At 40.2% G+C, this 19590-nt stretch overlaps 2 protein-coding genes across 7 annotated transcripts; one reads left to right on the top strand and one right to left on the bottom strand.

Moving 5' to 3' along the window:
• The first annotated feature begins 2090 nt into the window (after window positions 1-2090).
• LOC133883494 (pentatricopeptide repeat-containing protein At5g65560-like) lies at window positions 2091-6524 on the top strand. Of its 5 annotated transcripts, none has more exons than XM_062322837.1 (5): window positions 2091-5306; window positions 5546-5760; window positions 5906-6059; window positions 6128-6193; window positions 6296-6524. In XM_062322837.1, exon 1 carries the CDS (start codon window positions 2189-2191, stop codon window positions 5156-5158), a length of 2970 nt encoding a protein of 989 aa, XP_062178821.1. In that variant the 5' UTR covers window positions 2091-2188; the 3' UTR covers window positions 5159-5306; window positions 5546-5760; window positions 5906-6059; window positions 6128-6193; window positions 6296-6524. The 5 variants fall into 5 exon arrangements, with proteins under 5 accessions (XP_062178821.1, XP_062178822.1, XP_062178820.1 ...); XM_062322838.1 differs by having other exon boundaries at window positions 6123-6193; XM_062322836.1 differs by having other exon boundaries at window positions 5546-5688; window positions 5906-6193.
• Window positions 6525-9507: 2983 nt separating this feature from the next.
• On the bottom strand, window positions 9508-19256 carry LOC133931417 (DNA repair protein REV1). Of its 2 annotated transcripts, XM_062378290.1 has the most exons (21): window positions 18858-19256; window positions 18601-18716; window positions 18438-18514; window positions 17550-18070; window positions 17199-17333; window positions 15916-16048; window positions 15734-15822; window positions 15588-15638; window positions 15271-15474; window positions 14547-14666; window positions 14160-14252; window positions 13554-13613; window positions 13386-13472; window positions 13218-13301; window positions 12869-12941; window positions 12654-12722; window positions 11491-11595; window positions 11091-11386; window positions 10393-10976; window positions 10180-10240; window positions 9508-9802 (listed from the first exon to the last, which is right to left on the bottom strand). In XM_062378290.1, exons 1-21 carry the CDS (start codon window positions 19158-19160, stop codon window positions 9761-9763), a joined length of 3303 nt encoding a protein of 1100 aa, XP_062234274.1. In that variant the 5' UTR covers window positions 19161-19256; the 3' UTR covers window positions 9508-9760. The 2 variants fall into 2 exon arrangements, with proteins under 2 accessions (XP_062234274.1, XP_062234273.1); XM_062378289.1 differs by having other exon boundaries at window positions 13386-13613.
• Window positions 19257-19590: the final 334 nt, after the last annotated feature.

Here is a 19590-nt window from a genome sequence, read left to right as displayed (position 1 = left end):
GTACAATAATTCTATTACTCATCAATTATTAATAAAATTGGTGACAAGATTAGTGTATTTAAGAGTAGACGTGAAAGAATAATGCAAAAAATTACATTGCAGATGGATTTATATTTGGTGTATTAGAGAAAAGCTTATATCGACTTGTATTTAGAATCGGAAGATACTTGTGTAGTGAGATAATGAATACAGCATTTTTATGTTTTTTTTCAGGGAAAAAGTGCATTTTCGAGTAACCATATGCTCAACGGGAAGCAAGGACTTGCAACTTCCACACCACAGCGTGTCACAACTTTCTATGCAATATGAGGTACATCACTTTGTCTCTGATATAATATATTTTCAATAACCCTCTTCGTAGAAATTATGTGAAAATGTTAAAACAAGTTATGGATGTAGATGCTTTAGAGTTTTATAATATTCTACCATGGCATCTAACTGCATTAGCATTTGGACTACAAAATAATTTGCAGCCATAGCTTAGAGGACTCATATCTGCAAGTTGCAAGTTTGCAACCGAAGTGAGCATTGTGTCAAGACAACAAGATCTTTCTTCCATAGCACAAAAGAACCGCTTTCTTAGACCATTTTCAACAAATATCCTAAAACTTTATCCTCTATAATACTATTACAGATTCTCCTAACACTTTTACAGTATCCTCTATTTTTTTATCTCCAATAAATACCCTATTTCCTATCTTCCATTACTCTTCTCCTCCCTTCGGACCTACACGTCAGTCTCTAGCTACAATGATACGGCATCCTTCATCCATCCGCAATTTTGCAACCATTCCTTTGCGTCTGCAATCCTATAGAAGTTGAAAATGACTCTGTTGGAGTGCTTTACGAAGCCTCTCGATCAGCATCTACCTCGGCACAGTATTTTACGATGGGGAAAACGCTCTGGTTGAAGATGGCCTTAGACTGTGTCCAACGGTTTCCCTTCAGGGTCCAGAATCCTTTCACGATGGGATTTTCGTTCCCTTCAGCGCTCCAACGGTTTCCCTTCACGGTTCCCGTCGCGAAGGGATTCCCAGGGTCATTCCCTCCAGACCGGGATTCTCTCTCCTTTCCCTTCGTGATTCCCCTCGAAGGGAAGCTGTTGGAGATGAGAGGAAATAAAGGGAATGAGAACGGGGAAAGGAATCGGAAAGGGAACGAAATGAAGCTGATGAGCAAAATGGTCATGCTTGCTAAACAAGTTTGTCTTACGAGTTACGCCTTTGGAGGGTAAAAACGTATTGTGTAATCACACGTTTCCTTGGAGTAAGCATTTCTTCGGAAGACGCCTCCGGTGCCGCACTCAGCGGGGGAAGTCAAAACGGGGTGATGATTGGTTCTATGTTGGAATGTATTCTGGTTTGATATGTGCGTATAATTTTAATAAGAAGTGTGTTTAGTTATTTGTATGTACCGTTTTAATTTAATCTGGTAGATGTAAATATATATTTGTAGTCTAGTTTAAGGATGTATGTTATTGTATTCTTTTATGCAGACAAGTTTACTTATCAGTATTATAAAATCACTTTCATTCAAACAATTATCAGAATCTCATATCTTACATCCATTCATACGATTTTAGATTCAGTTAACTAAATAAAAACTTAAATTAGTCTATCCAAACAAATATAAACAAACAAACGCTCTTCTTTTTAACAAATATGCTTTCACTCAATCTACGTATATGGTCTATGCAAACAACAAATCACACATAAAAAGGTGGGTTTGATTATAAAAGAGGAGTTGTACGGTATAGCTTGACTAAGTGGAAGCAGGCTGTGGGAGTTATATAGCTCTTAAAAAGAGTATTTAGTTGGTTGCATGAGTGAATGTAATGATAGATATAGTGAATCTATGAAGGTATTTGATTATCTGTATAAGCAAATACAATAAGTTCTATTGACATCATAGCTTATATAATCTACATTCACCTAATTTAAATATGAATGAAGCAGAATTTAAACGTGTCATATAACTAAAATAACTCACGTAAACTCTATCCACCGTAAAGATAATCAAGCAGACTTGTGTATGAAATGCATGAGGGGATGAAAATTTCAGTATATGTAGGGTCGGATGCAGCAAACAGACCGAAACTGCATGGCCTCCGCCTCCGCCTCCGCGCCGGCGCGCGGCTGAACCCCCACCCCTCCTCCGCCGCCGCAAAACCCTAAACCCCGCGGACACCATGCGCCGCCTCCCGCCCCTCCCCCATCCTTCCGCCGCCGCTGCCTCCACCTCCACCCCCGACGTCGTCGCCGAGCTCGGCCGCATTCTCTCCACGCGCCGCTGGAACAAGGGCCGCGCCTACAAGCGCCTGGCCCCCTCCGTCACCGCCGCGCATGTCGCCGACCTCTTCCGCGCCTCCACCGGCGCCGCCCCTCCCGACCCCGCCACCGCGCTCGCTTTCTTCGAGTGGGTCGCCCGCCGCCCCGGGTTCCGCCACACCGCCTCCTCCCACGCCGCGCTGCTCCATCTCCTCGCCCGCCACCGCTCTCCCGCCAACTATGAGAAGCTCGTGGTCTCCATGATCAAGTGCTCCGACTCCGCGGAGGACATGCGCGCGTCCGTTGACGCCATTGAGGCAATCCGTCGAACGGGTGGCGCGCACCTGGCGCTGTCCCCAAAGTGCTATAACTTTGCGCTCAGGTCACTGTCGCGATTTGACATGACGGAGTATATGGGGAAGGTGTACTCGCAGCTCGTGCGGGATGGACTGTTGCCAGACACAGTGACTTACAACACCATGATCAAGGCGTACGGCAAGGAGGGTTGTCTCACCACGGCGCATCGATATTTCCGGCTGTTGAGGGAGTCTGGGATGAAGCCAGATACATTTACATGTAATGTATTGGTGATGGGGTACCGCCGAGCGGGTGACTTGAGGAAGGCTTGCTGGCTATTCCTGATGATGCCACTGATGGGTTGCGTGAGAAATGAGTACTCCTACACCATTTTGATTCAGGGGCTCTGTGAAGCGCGGCGTGTATGGGAGGCACTTGTGCTTCTGTTCATGATGCAGCAGGATGGGTGCTTCCCAAATCCACACACATATACATTCTTGATAAACGGTCTTTGTAAGGAGGGTAGGTGTCATGACGCCAGGGTGTTGCTTGATGAAATGCCTCGGAGAGGAGTGGTTCCAAGTGTTTGGACATATAATGCAATGATTGATGGGTATTGTAAATCGGGAAGAGCAAAAGATGCATTGGGGATCAAGGAGCTGATGGAAAGAAATCTGTGTGACCCAGATGATTGGACATACAACAGTTTGATTCATGGCCTCTGCGATGGGAAGACAGACGAAGCTGAAGAATTGTTCAGTAGTGCTATTGCGAGAGGCTTCAAACCAACAGTTGTTACATTCACTAACTTGATCAATGGGTATTGCAAGGCTGAAAGGATCGATGATGCACTCAGGGTAAAGAATATCATGAAGTCGAGCAAGTGCAAACTTGATTTACAGGCATATGGAATGTTGATCAATAGCCTCATCAAGAAGGATAGGTTAAAAGAGGCTAAAGAGACGTTAAATGAGATTTCAGTAAATGGTTTAGTTCCTAATGTCGTCATCTACACTTCTATAATTGATGGCTATTGCAAGAGTGGGAGGGTTGATGCTGCACTAGAGGTCTTCAAACTGATGGAAAATGAAGGTTGCTATCCAAATGCCTGGACATACAACTCTTTGATGTATGGGTTAATTCAGGATCAAAAGCTTCACAAGGCAATGGCTTTAATAACTAAAATGCAAGAGGATGGAATAACTGCTGGTGTTATCACCTATACTACTCTGATTCAAGGCCAGTGCAACAATCATGATTTTGATAATGCTTTCAGGTTATTTGAAATGATGGAGCAGAATGGCTTGACACCTGATGAGCAAGCATACAATGTATTAACTGATGCGCTATGCAAGTCAGGAAGAACTGAAGAAGCTTATTCTTTTCTTGTCAGGAAAGGAGTAGCCCTAACAAAGGTAACATATACGTCTTTAATCGATGGTTTTAGCAAGGCAGGCAATACAGACTTTGCTGCGGCCCTCGTAGAGAAGATGGTCAATGAGGGCTGTAAACCAGATTCGTACACATATAGTGTACTGTTGCACGCTTTATGTAAACAAAAAAAACTGCAGGAAGCTTTGCCGATACTGGATCAGATGATACTTAGGGGAATCAAGTGTAACATTGTTGCCTATACAATACTCATCGATGAAATGATCAGAGAAGGGAAGCATGACCATGCTAAAAGGATGTTCAATGAAATGATTTCGTCAGGACATAAGCCTAGTGCAACCACATATACTGTATTCATTAACTCATACTGCAAGGAAGGTCGAATAGAGGAGGCTGAGAACCTGATTGTGGACATGGAAAGAGAAGGTGTTCAACCTGATGTGGTGACCTATAATGTATTCATTGATGGTTGTGGACATATGGGATACATTGACCGTGCATTTTCTACTCTGAAGCGCATGATGGATGCATCATGTGAGCCAAATTCGTGGACCTATTGTATTTTGCTCAAGCATTTCCTAAAAAGTAATTTGGTTAATGTTCATTATGTAGACACTTCCGGCTTGTGGAACTTGATAGAGTTGGACACAGTTTGGCAGCTTTTTGAAAGGATGGTGCAGCATGGTTTAAGTCCCACAATAGTGACATACAGTTCTATCATTGCAGGATTTTGCAAAGCAATGCGTCTTGAGGAAGCATGTGTGCTTCTTGATCATATGTGTGGGAAAGGTATATCTCCCAATGAAGAGATATACACAATGCTTATCAAGTGCTGCTGTGATACCAAGTTCTTTAAAAAGGTCTTATCATTTGTAAGCGACATGATAGAATGCGGGTTTCAGCCTCATCTCGAGTCCTACCAGTATCTTATTATAGGCCTCTGCGATGAGGGAGACTTTGACAAGGCTGAATCACTATTCTGTGACTTGCTTGGAATGGACTATAATCATGATGAAGTTGCATGGAAAATTCTAAATGACGGTTTGCTCAAAGCTGGCCATGTCGATATTTGTTCCCAGTTGCTGTCCAGAATGGAGAATAGACACTGTCGCATTAATCCTGGGACATATGCTATGGTGACTAAAAACATGCATGAGGCATCTGCCAGTGCGGTTAGTGAACTCAGAGGAAAAGTTGCCTAAGTGACATATCTTTCCATGCAAATAAATGGTAATTTATCATTGGCCATTCTTTTCCTTGGTGAGCAATTGAATAAATTGCATGCTTGTTATGAGCCCAAGCTCAACGTTTTGAAAGCAGCTCATTTCATCTAGGACTTCCGATCAAATGGTAAGTGTCCCCACAAATCATGTAGAGAATGTTGATCCCTCCACATTTTATCAAAATGCTTTATTGCCTGAAATGGCATAATTCAGTCTCTCTCTCTCTCTCTCTCTCTCTCTCTCTCTGGTTCACAGGTGCATTTGACCACCTATGTTTTCTCTTTGGAATAAGGAAACTCTTGCCTGCATGTTTTGGAGTTTGCCCAAAGAAAAGTGATTTTATTTTTTATTTTTCTTCTTTGCCAGGAATGGATATCTGCAATGTGGATAGTAGTGAGGTGCAAATGCAAGCTACATAGAACATTACATTTTGGGAAATTGGCTTGAGACAATCAGCACACAGTTAGGATGGCATTTGATCAGCATTATCCCGAGACATGTTTGACAAGGTGACTGTTTTCTCAGTAGCAAAGATTTTCGTATGAAGTCCTAGTCAAACGAGAGGCACTTCTCATCATTCTGTATGTACTTCTTATCAATTTCTAACTTGCTTTGCTATGCATTGAGGTGATGATCTAGAAAGCATAAGAAGCTTGCAGATTGTCTTAACATTTAGCTTCCCTGTTTTCTTGTCAAATCTGATGCTCCATCATTCTTTTCCTGCAGATGCTTCACCTTTGCACTCAGGCTTCTCGTCAGGGAAGTGTGTAGAAACCCAGTGACCATTTTATTTCTACATTGAACGGTGTGTTCTGGGTCAACTTGGATGGCTTCGTATTGTCAATATTTAGAAGCTAGTCTTTTCAGCATACGAGCTATGGTGAGTCTGTTGTCTACTGCCTTCCATCTTCAACTCTGTTGGTATTTATTGCTCCAACTGTAGCTCAGGTCCACAGGAACAAGAAACTCAGCACAGCTGCTGAATGGTCTAGGAGTTTATGAATTGCTTTTAGGGTAATATATCTGCCAGTCTTTCCCTTTGCATTACTTTAATTGCCACGTCAGTGGTTTAACTGCCATATTGTCTTTTACAACAGTGCATTTTTTTTCCTGTAGGACCGTCTCATGAAAGCACTGAGAAATGGTTCAAAAACCCGATCAATTTGAGAGAACGAGACTTGGAAGAAATGTTGCATAGGCACCTAGATTCAATGTATAAAAAAGGAACATAGATACACTTGTTTATTAGCATTTTTCTCAACATTACTGCCCATGTATTGATAACTCCAAATTGTGGTTTTGCTGCCATATGTTATACTCCAACCAGTAAAAAATTCTTGATGTTTTGTATATGGTAAGGTCTTCAATGCGTATTTTTACCCACTATTTTTAACTAGAATTTATTTATATAATATGATAAGTTTATGAAATTATAAAAGCATTTTTTAAGACAAATGCACACATATCATATTTTGAAACTAAATATTTCAAAAAGTAATAGATGATAACAGTTTCAAAAGTTTGATCGGACCTTGTCCGAAGTCATATATTTGTGGTCAGAGGGAGTACTTACCCTTGGTTGCACGAGCCAGATACTTCTTCCTGCGGCGGAGACACATTGGAGCAAGGGGGTTGAAGTACAATTGTATATTTTGGATATGCACACGAACACAAGGCAAAAATTTCTTATTTGCATCTGCAAACGGAAATGCTCCCCTTCGTATATCTGATGCATCGGACAGACGGTTCACTCAGTCCATAGTATTATTGGATCGGTCTAAAAATATTTTCGCATCTTTAATATTTCAGACATTTAAATTTAATATTTCAGACGTTATGAAAATTTGTTGCCGTAGTTATTTCTGTATGTTGCATCCCAGGAATCTCTTACGTATAGATTCGGATCCGAAAAAACTATCCATTCGAATTAATTCCTATATATCTTCAATGTTTCAGACGTTATGAAAATTTGTTGCAGAAATTTTTTGAGAATTTTGCATTCCGAAATCTCTTGTGTACATATTCGGATAAAAAATTATCCATTCAAGTTAATTCCTATATTTTCGCATCTTCAATGTTTCAGACGTTCAAATTGAATGTTTCAGACGTTACGGAATTTTATTGCATAAGTTATCTTCGTATGTTGCATCTCGAAATATAGGAATTAACTCAAATAGATAATTTTTCTGGGTCCAGATCTATGTGCTTTTTGGTACATTTTTTGATATTGCGAACGTTTAATTTCAAATGTTACAGATGTTAATCTTCGATGTTGCGACAGGCAGTTGAAACATCCGATATATCAGATGTCCGAGCGCTAGCTTTACCGATCTACAAATATACTTGGCGCATCCTTTAGCCTGAATGGTATGCTAGCTTTTGCTGTGGTGTACCCCGAACAATTTTATTAGTGAATGAAAATATCCAGGCTCCACCAACCTCATTGAATGTACTTAAAGTTGCTTAGAGGGGTGAATAGTCTTTTTTGAAAATTAAAACTTAACAGCGGATTAAACAGATGCCAGATACTCCAGTGAATGTCAGATACTCTGGTCTGTCCGGAGTATCCGGTCTATACAGGATCTCGAGAACAACTGAAACTAAGCAAGTATAACTAAATACTAAAAGATAACACTAGTTCTATTATCAGTACAATGCTTAAACAACAAGAGTTAATAGCAAGCTGATCACAAAAACTAATATATGGGAAAAAAATCCCAATACTACACAACTAGTAAAACTTGCACAAGTGATGACACAAGAAATTATTCCGGAGTTCGGCCACTTCACAAAGAAGTGCTTACGTCTCCGTTGAGGAGCTCACAAAGAGCCGGATCTTTTCCAACTCTATCCTCTTCTAGCGACCACAAAGATCAAGCTAAATTTTCTTACTTAAGTCGATGTCGATTACAAACTTCCCATGGCACTTCACAATAATTGGGTGCTCTACGGGCGACGCATTGCCGTCTAGGAGCATGAGGCTACAAGAGAAATGATCACAAATGTATGCTCGATGATGAACTCAATGCTCAACGACTCAAATTCACTTCCAAACACAATCTCTCAAATTTGACGCAAAACTAAGCACTAGAGATGTTTGTAGGGCTTTTAAATGCTCTTGGGAAGCTTTGTGGAGGTAGAGCTCAACAGCAACAGCAAGCAATAAATGCTAGGGGGTGTGGGGGTATATATAGCTCACCCTCAAAAACTAGTCGTTACTGTTCTGACATACCTACCCCGGAATATCCAATGAATACTAGAGTCTCTGACCTAAAATCCAAAACTTGCTCAGAACGGTGTCAGAACTAGTCATTACGATTCTGTTAAATTGCCCAAAGTATCCGGTGAACATCAGAATCTCAAGGCCAGACTTAGTCACCACGAAGAAACAGTCCGGAGACTTGCCGAACTCTCCGGCCTCTCCAGCTACCGGAGTATCCGGTGAACATCGGAGACTCCGGTCATTTAAATTTAAATGCTAACTGAGGCTCTCTGGCGGAGTCTCTCTCAGAGACTCCGGCCAAAAACTTTTTCTACTCGGAGTATCCGGTGAACACCGAAGACTCCGGTCTTTTTCTATTTAAAATAAAAGCTTAACCAAAGCTCTCTGCGGGAAACTTTCTCGGAGACTCCGGCCAAAAATTTACCAACTACTGGAGTATCCGGTGAACACCGAAGACTCCGGACAATTAAAAATATTCAGAACCGAGGCTCTCTGGCGGAATCTTTCTCAGAGACTCTGGCCTAAAACACTGAGTACCAGAGTATCCGGTGAACACCGGAGACTCCAAACTCAGTACACACTGCCTATTTTTCCCGATATCCGTGGATGAATGTGTCTCTCAACTATTGATTCTAATAGATTATTTTGAGCATTGAGACACCACTAAAGCTAACAATTACAAACCTCTTAATAGTACGACTATCCTAGACTAAATTTCAAAGATAAACAAATTAAATCCTATTGAGTACTACGCACCGCTTCTCTTTTCTTTTCGAGGGACGTCAATCGTCATAAGTCTTCACAAATAAGACTAAAACCTATTCATAACTTCGATAAATATATTAGTTCTTTAATCGTTTTATCATCAATAAATCAAAACCCACTTAAAAAGTGTAGATGCAATTTCACTCACCCCGTCAAGCTTTGAATAAGTAAGGTTTATGAATGATACTTTCGATGAAATTAAATTGCTGAGTTTGACACCACGAAACTCGGATCAGTTACGTTTGGTTCTTTTCTCATGACGAGGTCAGCTCCATTTGAATGATACAGGGAGCTGCATACCATGTGAATGCAGTAGATATAGTTACAGGACTGGGATGTCTTTAAAAAAAAGCTATAGAGCTGGGTGATCCCGGCATTACATCTTCGCATTTACATTAGATTTTAAGAAAATAACTACAAGCCCGGCCATGGAATCTCCCAGCATGAGACTTGTCAGGGTGCCAAAGTTGCCATGCACTTAAGACATACCGTCATGACTGGCACTGACAAGCTAAGGAGGGTCGCAACGGTACACATGTTTTACTTCATTGCATTTTCCTCTACAGCAGAATGGCTAGAACTTGAGCATCGAGCTAGAAATGCAGTGTCCCACCGTAATGCTGACTGACAGAATCCTACAAAATGATCATACAATTAGATGCCTAATAAAGCCATGTGTATATAGAACATTGTTTGCTTCTACAAGAGAAGCTGTTTGCTAATCATAGTCCAATGAGGCTAGGGCCTCAGCCTTTTCAGGTTCAAAATGCAGTGATCTACTCTCAACTATGAAATAAGTACAAAAATTTAAAATCAGAAAGAATATGATAGGTGAATGATTCTATCTAAAAACTTGGAAGTCCAAACAGAGTCAATCCAAAGTAGAAGAACAAATACGATACTCGATCCCTGAAGTTTATAAAAAAACACAAGAGAACGCAAAGGTACATGAGGGGCAACCATTACATCATATAGAGGTAAATCAATAATGACTAAATATGTAGAATTTTACCTGTAGAAAAGGAAGAATGCTATTGTGTAATTCATGAAAAAACGCTGATGCTGACGCAAACCTGCAACGAGAGAAGTTCTGTAACTGATAGAACAATATTGTTTCATGACTTAACAACATTTGCATTGATTTGATGGATGAAAATATCAGGATTTTGGTCAGCAAGAAAATTATAACTGTATCTAATGATGCTTGAATAGTTCAGTACTTCACCTTTTCAGAAGGCAGAAACATTTATGGAGCTCTTCAATATCAGTTTCAACTTTAAATTGTATATACTGTGTAAGAAGCTCGGAGAGACACGAGAGCGTTTCATTCCATTCTTCACTACCTGAGTTTGGGCACAAAGGAAGGAACGAAGCTACAGGCTCTAAAACAGAAGATAATGGTTGACTCGAGCTGGAATCAGTGTGTTGCTCTGCAATTACATTCAATATCAGGCAACTGCTAACTCTAAACTGTTCGATCCATTTTTGAGAACTTCCTGGATCATCAGCTCCACCATCGTTAGGAGATTTATTTTCAGCTCCACCAACATTAGGAGATTTATTTCCAGAAACATTGGATGTGCTGCATGTAGGATTTCCTGATCTATGTAATGGAAGCGTGCTAAACAAATCAGCCTTCACATCATCGGGTAATTCCTGCAGAACCGTTAAGTCTGCCTGGCTCAGAGAATCGGGCATCAAATCAAGCTGTGGAACACTTTTTGTTGTTTTCTCAACCAATTCACTGGCCCTTGAGCATGAAGCATTATTGGCCGCTTGAACTTCTGATAGCTGTTTGTCTGATTTTCCCTATGGGGATAACAGTATAAATTATAATAGTCGAAGAAAGGTTTTGAAATATTAAGATAGACGTAACATAACTGAATTGTGGGCTTCCACTATGTTTCCAGTGGCAAAGCTCACCTTAGTACCCTCCTCCAAATGCATGGAGTGAGATTTTGAACTACTTTCCTTGCCCTTATCACTATTGACTGTGTCCAGAAAACCATGCAATTCTCCCTTGTACATGTCATTCATTTCAGATATTATCTCTGGAGGAAGGTTCTTCAGGACCTCCAAATCAAGTTGGGATATTGGCGGCAGCTCAACATTATGAACTCCAGTAGACCTATCACTTGTAAGGTTCACCTCTGATGAATAGGATGCCGCACCTTGAAATGATGGGCTAGATGTTCTCAAATCCTGCAGTTCGCTAGTTCCTACAGAAGCTCCAAACAGTCAACAATTTTTATTTTCCCATTGAACTGAATACATTCAAGGCCAAGAATATAGCATCATATAATAAGTAACAGATGCCCACTACCTGCCACATCAACATTCCCCAGCAAGACGATTTTCTCACTGCACTGTTTCTTGAGCTTTGCAGATGGTGAACCAAGCCATGATTCAAGCATATTCCCTTGTGGTGCTTCATTGAAAAATAAGGACATAAGGATTAAGTAACTAAGAGTCAACAAAATCGGTAGGCGCCAGAAAAGGAAGTAGAGGCAACTATGAAGATTTTAGGGGGAAATACCTATACAGATCACAGAAACCTGCAGATAGTTTTTGGGGAAATGAAGGTAGCTTTTGCTTGTCATAGAGCTGCTTTGTTACTAAATATTATTTTAGTATGGAAGCATTCAGAATTAAAGGGGTAATGTGGAAGTAGTAAGGCCTGTTGACTTGTTGCATCAATAGTAAGACAGAGATCTTCTGTTATTATTTTGTTTCAGGCATATATTACATGAGAGTATTTTTCCAAAAAAAAGGGAGTGTTACAAAGGACGATAGCAACATATGATGGGAATAATGCAGTGGTTCCGGCCTATACATTATCTCAATTTTGTCAAATGTTCAGCTATCAAATGTTAAGTTGCTGCTAAGCATTCAAGCCACTGCTCTTTTTCTAAACTGTAACGGTGTCTTCAGCTAGCACAGATCTTAAACAGTATCCACTGAAAAGCACCTACAATCAATAAATAGTGCACCCTCAACCTAAGTTTCACGTGTACTCCCTCCAATCCCAAATATAAGTCCATTACGTCATTGACATGGTCTCCAATGTGGCACTTTGACTAATAATATCTATAAAAATATATTACTTCGAACAGAAAGACTTATATATTATGAATGTATTTTTCATGATGAATCTAGTAACATCAAATTTATGTTGTCAATCTATATGATTTTTTAGCTATCGATGGTCAAAGCCAACAAATTTTGACTTAGGACAAACCTAAATGGACTTATATTTGGGATCAGAGAGAGTAGTTGTTAGTTGTTACTGTGAAGTTTTAAGGCATATTTTACTCTGTGATGCCTATAATCAAATAAAGATGCACAAAGATCACACCTTTTGTTATAATTTAATGAACTGCAGTTTGTCTATCACCACTAAAATTCAAAGAGTGTTTTTTATACAAGCCAAAAGGGGATTCAAAATTATAAGGAAAACAGAAAGAAGAGCTAAATAGCCAAAGCTACCTCCCCGAACCAAATCTGCATGCTCGAGCTTTGACATTGTAAGTCCAACTCCACGAACTTCCTTCACATCTAGAATATGCAATTGCACGACTTAATCATCAACACAGTAATGAAAACAGAAGGGTAGTCTAAAAAGACTATGGGCAGAGTTTTTCATTAAAGTCTACAGCACATAAGGTGTCTATAAGATATGAAAAAGAATGTATTTAAATTACCAGCACAAAATGCTGCAAATATTTGTTTTGCAATTCTCTGAAGAGTGACAAAACTGTCAGTTGCACCTGCGATCTTTGAAATGGTGCAGGGAAATCAAGATCAGAAATTAAAACAATGCACTGGTAAAATAAATCACATTTTTGCATCACAAAAATTCAGAAGCAAACAACATATATAAGAATGTGCACTGCACAACTCATATTACAGGATAGACAATGACCTAGTCCATGCTGTAAATGGTCAACGCCTCAGCATGCAACACAATTACGTACGATAACAACTTGATATAGACAACAAAATACTAGAAAACTAAGAATATTTATCCAAGTGCACCACTGAACCCTGTACCGTCATAGAGCGACTCGCGGTTTCACAGTCACCACATCCCATGTACTTTATTGGCTCTCCAGCATCTTTCCTTCTTGTTTTAACCTTCAAGGCAAAAATTCAGTTGATAGCTTTAACCATTTATTGTACAAATGAGGGAAAGAAAAGTGTGTATAGTCAGTAGAAAACCTTAAGGGTAATAGTACGTCCCTGGACTCCACACCCCTGCAAGCGTAGAGAAACCTCCTTGCAGAGGTTGGTAAGAAAATGCTCAGCCTGCAACCAACATAAAAGAGAATAAACATGAAACGGCATTGCACTATAATGATACAGAAAAGAGAAACAGAAAGGACCCACATCTTTGTTGTCGTTAAATCTGACTCCCCAATTGATTTCAGCACCCACAGATTTGGTTTCCTGTATCATGTTTGGAGGACAATAGTTTAAGTAGACTGGATTTTTCCTCTCTCACAAAAAGAAAAACATTATAGAAAAGCAACACAATTAATGCTATAAGTATCAACAGTACATATAAGCTTATCCTCTTTCACGACCACGCTGGTTTCCTCTGCAAACCATAATAGTAACCTACATATTCGCACAACCAACCAGCTGCCCAGTTGGACACATGGTGTTCTTTTCTTTCCCAAGAGAGAGGTCAGGCGTTTGAACCTCCATGCTGCACTTTTTCCTAGGCAATTGCCAAAAATTTCCCACCCGGCAACACTTTGTATGTGCATCCATCAATCAGGTGGTACTAATGGTTAAATTAAAATCGGAAGGTTCGAATTGTCATTTCTGGTTCTATTTCTTAAACATTCTTGGGAGCCTGAGCAGACCAATGAGGCTGCCGGTTCCAGTTTTTCCATCCCACACACCACTCAAGTCCGCTTCTCAATAACACAGCAAAATAGGTGCAGGTGCTCACAACAGAAGTAATGACTAAGATGCTCTTGTTTCTACCTGAACAGCTCCAACAATTGAATGATCAATTCCTCTGCAACAGTTCCATAAAAGATCACCGATCTTTTTTCCAAAGTCCTTGTGGAGGACATCCTACAAAAGAAGCACTGGCATGTAGTAACCTTATTTGAAGGTGATCAGTGGAGAAACCACATCTACAAGCATAAAGAATATGGCATGCACTATATGACAATCACACAGCAGGTAACCCAGATAATGTGCTTATGACTTGTGAACAACCCATACCCATTTGCTTCTACATTAGTAAAATGGTCGAGATTGAAACGCAATATTGAACTTGTAAAATGAAGGACTGGAAAATTCCTTTTTAGCTACCTTGAAAAGTGGACTAGTTTATGTTACCCTACACTACTGGTATCAACAGACCTTTGGAATGTTGCGAAGTTGGCCACAATATTCAATTTCTTTGCTTTTCAGTTTAGCTGAAACAGTATGACCAATGCCTGGAAGTGCTTTGATAGGGAGACTATTCAAATAATCATCAACCTGTAACAAATACATATTGTTGCTGTTAGTAAATTGCATGTTCTTAGGAACAGCGTGCTATTAAGTAAGACAGGCCAAACTACAGCATGGAGAAGAAAGTAAATCCTTTTAGAAATTTAGAGGGAGTGACACCAGTAATTTAGCTTTCCTAAATTACATCGGCTTTCATGGAAAGACTAGAGCAGAATTAGTAAACTGCACTCGACCATCAACAAGCTCAGATGGGGCCTTAAGTAATACTCCCCAGCTGAAAAGCCATTAATACCTTATAGAGTAGTTATTCAGATCTAATATACCCAGGAAAATAATTATAGGTAGATTTTATGTACATACTTGTACAAAGCCTATATTAGGACCTAACAGGGAAATGATTGCATAAGACTCACTATATCTTAAACTTGTTTTACAGTTCTAACAACTTACTCATTAGCTGTAAGGCCCATTTAGATTAAAGGAACTTTGCAGGAAACAGAAAATCCTCTAGAAATCCGACACAAATGATTGTTCCAGAAGGTCCTCATTGAAAATCACCTTGAATATGGAGCTATTGTATAGAGTTAAGAGTGGGCACAGACTCACAGTTAGCAACTTAGCATGCATATACCTTCTCAGAGGGAATAAAGCACTGTCCATTCGGCTTTGCAGATCTGGTAGCTAACCGAGCTACGAGCATGTTTTCAGCAATACCTGCGCTAGCAGTGCACTTTGTTGCATCAAAAATCTCATTTCTGATTCTCCATGTTACTTCCTCCGGATTATCATGCAAGCATTCAGTCATATCCAAAAAAGCTTCGTCACAGCTCAAAGCCTACATATGGGATAACATTGTTAGAGTTGTCAATGGAGATATAATAATCTAACCGTGGGGATGTATCACCATGAATATGTACTGTGTTTAGCACGGATAATCCAGGAATGTACCTGAACCTTATTGCAATATTTGTGCAAAATACCATAGAACTGGTCAGCAACCTACAAGAATTCCAGTATCTCAACTTCTCAATTTCAACAGAAGTAAAAGAGGAGTTAGTCATCAAATGAAGTACTTTAAACTCTTAAAGATATACCTCCTCATATGCATCGAAGTTATAGGGAACAACCTTTAGGTGAGGGCACCTAGCTTTAGCATCTCTAACAAACATGCCAGCCTTTATCCCTGGAAGTCACAAAAGAGGACAGAGACTATGTTCAAATGTGTTCACATAACAAAATTTTGAGTTTCAATTGTGACTGAATAAAATAACAGCACCATAATTTCGTGCCGGATAGTTTGCAGATGATATTTCTGCGGTTCCTTTAGGATTGTCCGAATGGCAAACTGCTACTGGTTTATCATGCAGCTCTGACATATTTCTGATGACGACAGATACAAAAAAGCAATCCTGATATTGCACAAACATTATATCAGAGATCAAGATAAACAAGTATAACACAGGCAACACTAGTCTAAGCATATTCCTGATAACAGCTGTTACCAAACTACATCCAGGAATCGCAGAATGGTTACGCTAACGATCAAGACAAGCAAGTATAACATAAGTGAAGGTAAAAAACTGACCTTAAGTTAGTGAAAGATTCAACTAGTGATTGAACTGTAACTTGAACCGAACCTTTTAAGCTTAACTATCTGTACATCTGCTAGTTTCTAGGAGTGATTCTTTTTTCACATAGAATCCAACGACATGAAACTTAATTCACCGATGGTGTTATGGAGAGTATCTTCAATTAGAGATAGAGTTTGTTAGTTTAGTTAGATCGGTTAGATTCACTAGTTGGAGATAAAATTGCTAGTTGGTTTAATTGGAGATAGGATTTGTTAGTTGGTTTAGATTAGATTATTTGTTAGCTTGGGATCTATTTAAAGAAGGATTATGTACCGAACAAATCAAGCAATCAATGAAATAAGATAGTCCACGTAAATCAGCTGCTCAGATACTCCTCGAGAGGGCGAGTACACTCCGCCAGTTATCCCTACCAATCCAATCAACCCAACCATATCATCTTATTCATGGCGTGTGGATGGAAAAACAGGGGTTGAACAGATCAGGGAGAACAGCAGCAGCGATGATGTGGCGCTACAGTATCGCGATGCTACAGTAGCGCACAGGACAGCAGCAGCGGTGGATTGAAGAGCAGGTGCAGGATCAAAGGTCTCTGATACCAAATGATAACAGATGGACTGACCAACAGTAGCTAATTGAATTCACAATTCAGCATATGGTTAGCATTTGTACACAGTCATACTCCTAACAGAAGATGCTTTGTTCTTTACGAATACATTATCAATTATTTGAAAGTCATACTGCAAAACTGCAAACTGATCCGAACTTCCTATGTTCAGAGAACTGTTTTGTTTCTGCAACAAAACGAGATGTGACAGCCAAAGTAATATGCAAAAGAGCATGGCAGAAACTACAGATAGCATTCATAACTTGGAACATTAATACAAAGGAAAAGATTTCTTTGATAAAGAATTAAACATTCAAAAGGCACTTCTTATATCCATAGCTCACCAAAGGACTATAAGATTACCATATCAATATGAATTATTGTTTTCTTCTTCCCTGAATGATCATGGTTTGTCTTAATGCTTTTAACTTCTAGGAAGTTTGAGAAGCGCTTACGATACCGATTTCTCCATGTCCCAATGAAGTGCAGTCGAGAGTACTGCAATGCCAAATAAGAACATCATAAGACTAATCGGTATGACCAAAAAACGGCACAATACAGTTTACAGGAAGATATGTGATATCATCATGAAGTAGAAGCAGCAAAGCTCAATAATAGAAACTTTAAAAAACATAAAATGATAAATTTACCAACAATATAGTACCAAATATGAAAATGACAAATGAAATATTGTAAATTGTTTCAGTGATATGCCTTGAAATAATTCTCAACAAAATTTGGGTCTGTCAGGGTTGAATGTGGACGACTATAAGGTTTAGCTTCATTTTTCTCCAATGGCAAGGGCAAATGGCTGCCTGTAGAGCTTGTACTGCGTAAGTTTGAACACCTTGACTTAGCATCAGGGGACTGAGCCGTGTCAACCTTACCATCCAAGTCATTGCCCCTCCTCTCTGAACATGCAGTTTCACAATCATACTCACCCTCATCGCGCATAAAATCTTGACTACCTCTTTCTTCAAATGTAGATTTCTGTTCATCTGAGGATAGTGAGTCCTTAGGTAACTCCTCATTGGATAATGACCCTTCGCTTTCACAAGCCCCACTTTGACATTGCGAACCCTCTTGAACAGAAGAAGATTGTAACTCAAGGTCCTCACTTTGATTACTTAGCTCCCCCTGACAACGCATTCCATTTTGTTTCTCTGAAAAGAAAGCAGAAAGCTTCGTCTGCTTTCGGCTTAAAGAACTATGCTGACATATTTGATATGGAGAACCTTAGAAAAAAATAAGAAAACAAGGTGTAAGAATATATGAAATAATATATGAGTGGATAAGGTATATGCATCATCAGAAATCACAACAGTGGTTGTGCTTATGGCGTAAAGTACAACAACATGGGCACACTTCCATGGATGATTAAGATCATTTTAGTTAAACACTTTCGCTAATTTTGCTCACACTAGCCACATAAGTTGGGCAGTTTGGCTACATGTCCATAAGTTTAATTTTTTTTAAGAAATTAACTTTGCTAGTTCTACAATACTTAAAACTAAGGTCAACAGTACTTAAGAAAAATTGGCAATAACGAAGCAGATCATTCAGCAGTACACTGACTACAAAAGGTAAGGTGAAGAAAAATACAGTGGAGGAGCCGGTTCTCTGCCAAGGAATCCACCACCCATGCCGGTTTCACAACAGGAAGTCCCTTACTGAACGCTCTGTAATAAACAGCACCATAATCATCATAAACAAAACAATAGTTAAACAAACACAGCTTCCCTTCCCTTGCCCTCCTTTTATATACCTTAGATTTCTCATTTTGCTATCAGGCAGGTGGCTGCAAACAATGTGCGTCACCGTATGCCTCGAGAAGTAGTTAACAAACCGACCTCCGTTGTTCAGCATAATCTCCTTCAGCTCCTACCAAACCCCGAGCAAAAACATCATTACGAAAAGGTTAAACTGACATGATCCTCACTGGAGTAGCTACAAAATTAAGTCGCGGTCGGATAACTTTTTGTGAAAAATGCTTAAGATGAGTTGGTGGTACGCGGCGGGCACCTGGCTCGAGGGCACGGTGAAGCCGTCGACGAAGATGGAAACGCCAGCGAATAAACCGCCGGTGGCCGCGCCGGAGGTGGACAAGTCGGCGTCGAACTGTGCGGCGAGCTTGCTGTTCTTCGCGGCCATGTAGCTGCCGAAATCGGCGAACGGGGAGGAGGAGAATGCGCGGCGAGGGTTTTTGGCGGGGGCGGAGCCTGTGTCGGAAGGGGACACGCTGCCGTCGTCCCTCGCCCGCTTCTGGCCCGGAGAGGCCGCCGCCCCAGCCGGCGGAGCGCGGCGGCCCGAGGAGGTGGAGCTCATGGCAGCGGGGAAGGGAGGGGGGAGGCGGTGGCGCGGAGCGGGCAGCGGGACGGGCAGGGAATTTGGGAGCGCGCGAGGCGAATGGTAAGTCTACTAAACACGACTACACGAGCTGGTTCTCCTCTTTCTCTACTCTACTCTCGTCTTATCTAATAATTTTTTAAAAATTTAAATAATTTATCTAATTTTAGGTATATTTATTTTTTTTAATTTTAAAAATTCAAATTTTAATTCTTATAATTTAAAATCTAAATTGTATAATCTAAAACAAATAGCATTAAATTATTAAAATATCTCTCATCTCTTCCTCTTTCCTACAGACTCGTTCTCTCCCTCACGCATGAGACGGAGCGGGACAAAAGAAGGGGAGGGCTCCTTCAGTCGTGGGCTTCGACGGTTGGCCACGGCAATAATAGCAGAGAAAGATGTC

This window comes from Phragmites australis, chromosome 10, assembly GCF_958298935.1.
Source record: "Phragmites australis chromosome 10, lpPhrAust1.1, whole genome shotgun sequence".
Lineage (NCBI taxonomy): Eukaryota > Viridiplantae > Streptophyta > Magnoliopsida > Poales > Poaceae > Phragmites > Phragmites australis.
This window is presented reverse-complemented; position numbering and strand designations above follow the sequence as displayed.

Bases quoted from the DNA above. Each gene is read 5' to 3' on its own strand.
- LOC133883494 (XM_062322836.1), top strand. From the start codon at position 2,189: ATGCGCCGCCTCCCGCCCCTCCCCCATCCTTCCGCCGCCGCTGCCTCC.
- LOC133931417 (XM_062378289.1), bottom strand. From the start codon at position 19,160: ATGAGCTCCACCTCCTCGGGCCGCCGCGCTCCGCCGGCTGGGGCGGCG. The intron at 18,717-18,857 runs GTGCCCGCCGCG...GGGGTTTGGTAG, and splicing joins TCACCGTGCCCTCGAGCCAG to GAGCTGAAGGAGATTATGCT. The intron at 11,596-12,653 runs GTAGCTTTGGCT...TTTTCAATGAAG, and splicing joins TGCAGATTTGGTTCGGGGAG to CACCACAAGGGAATATGCTT.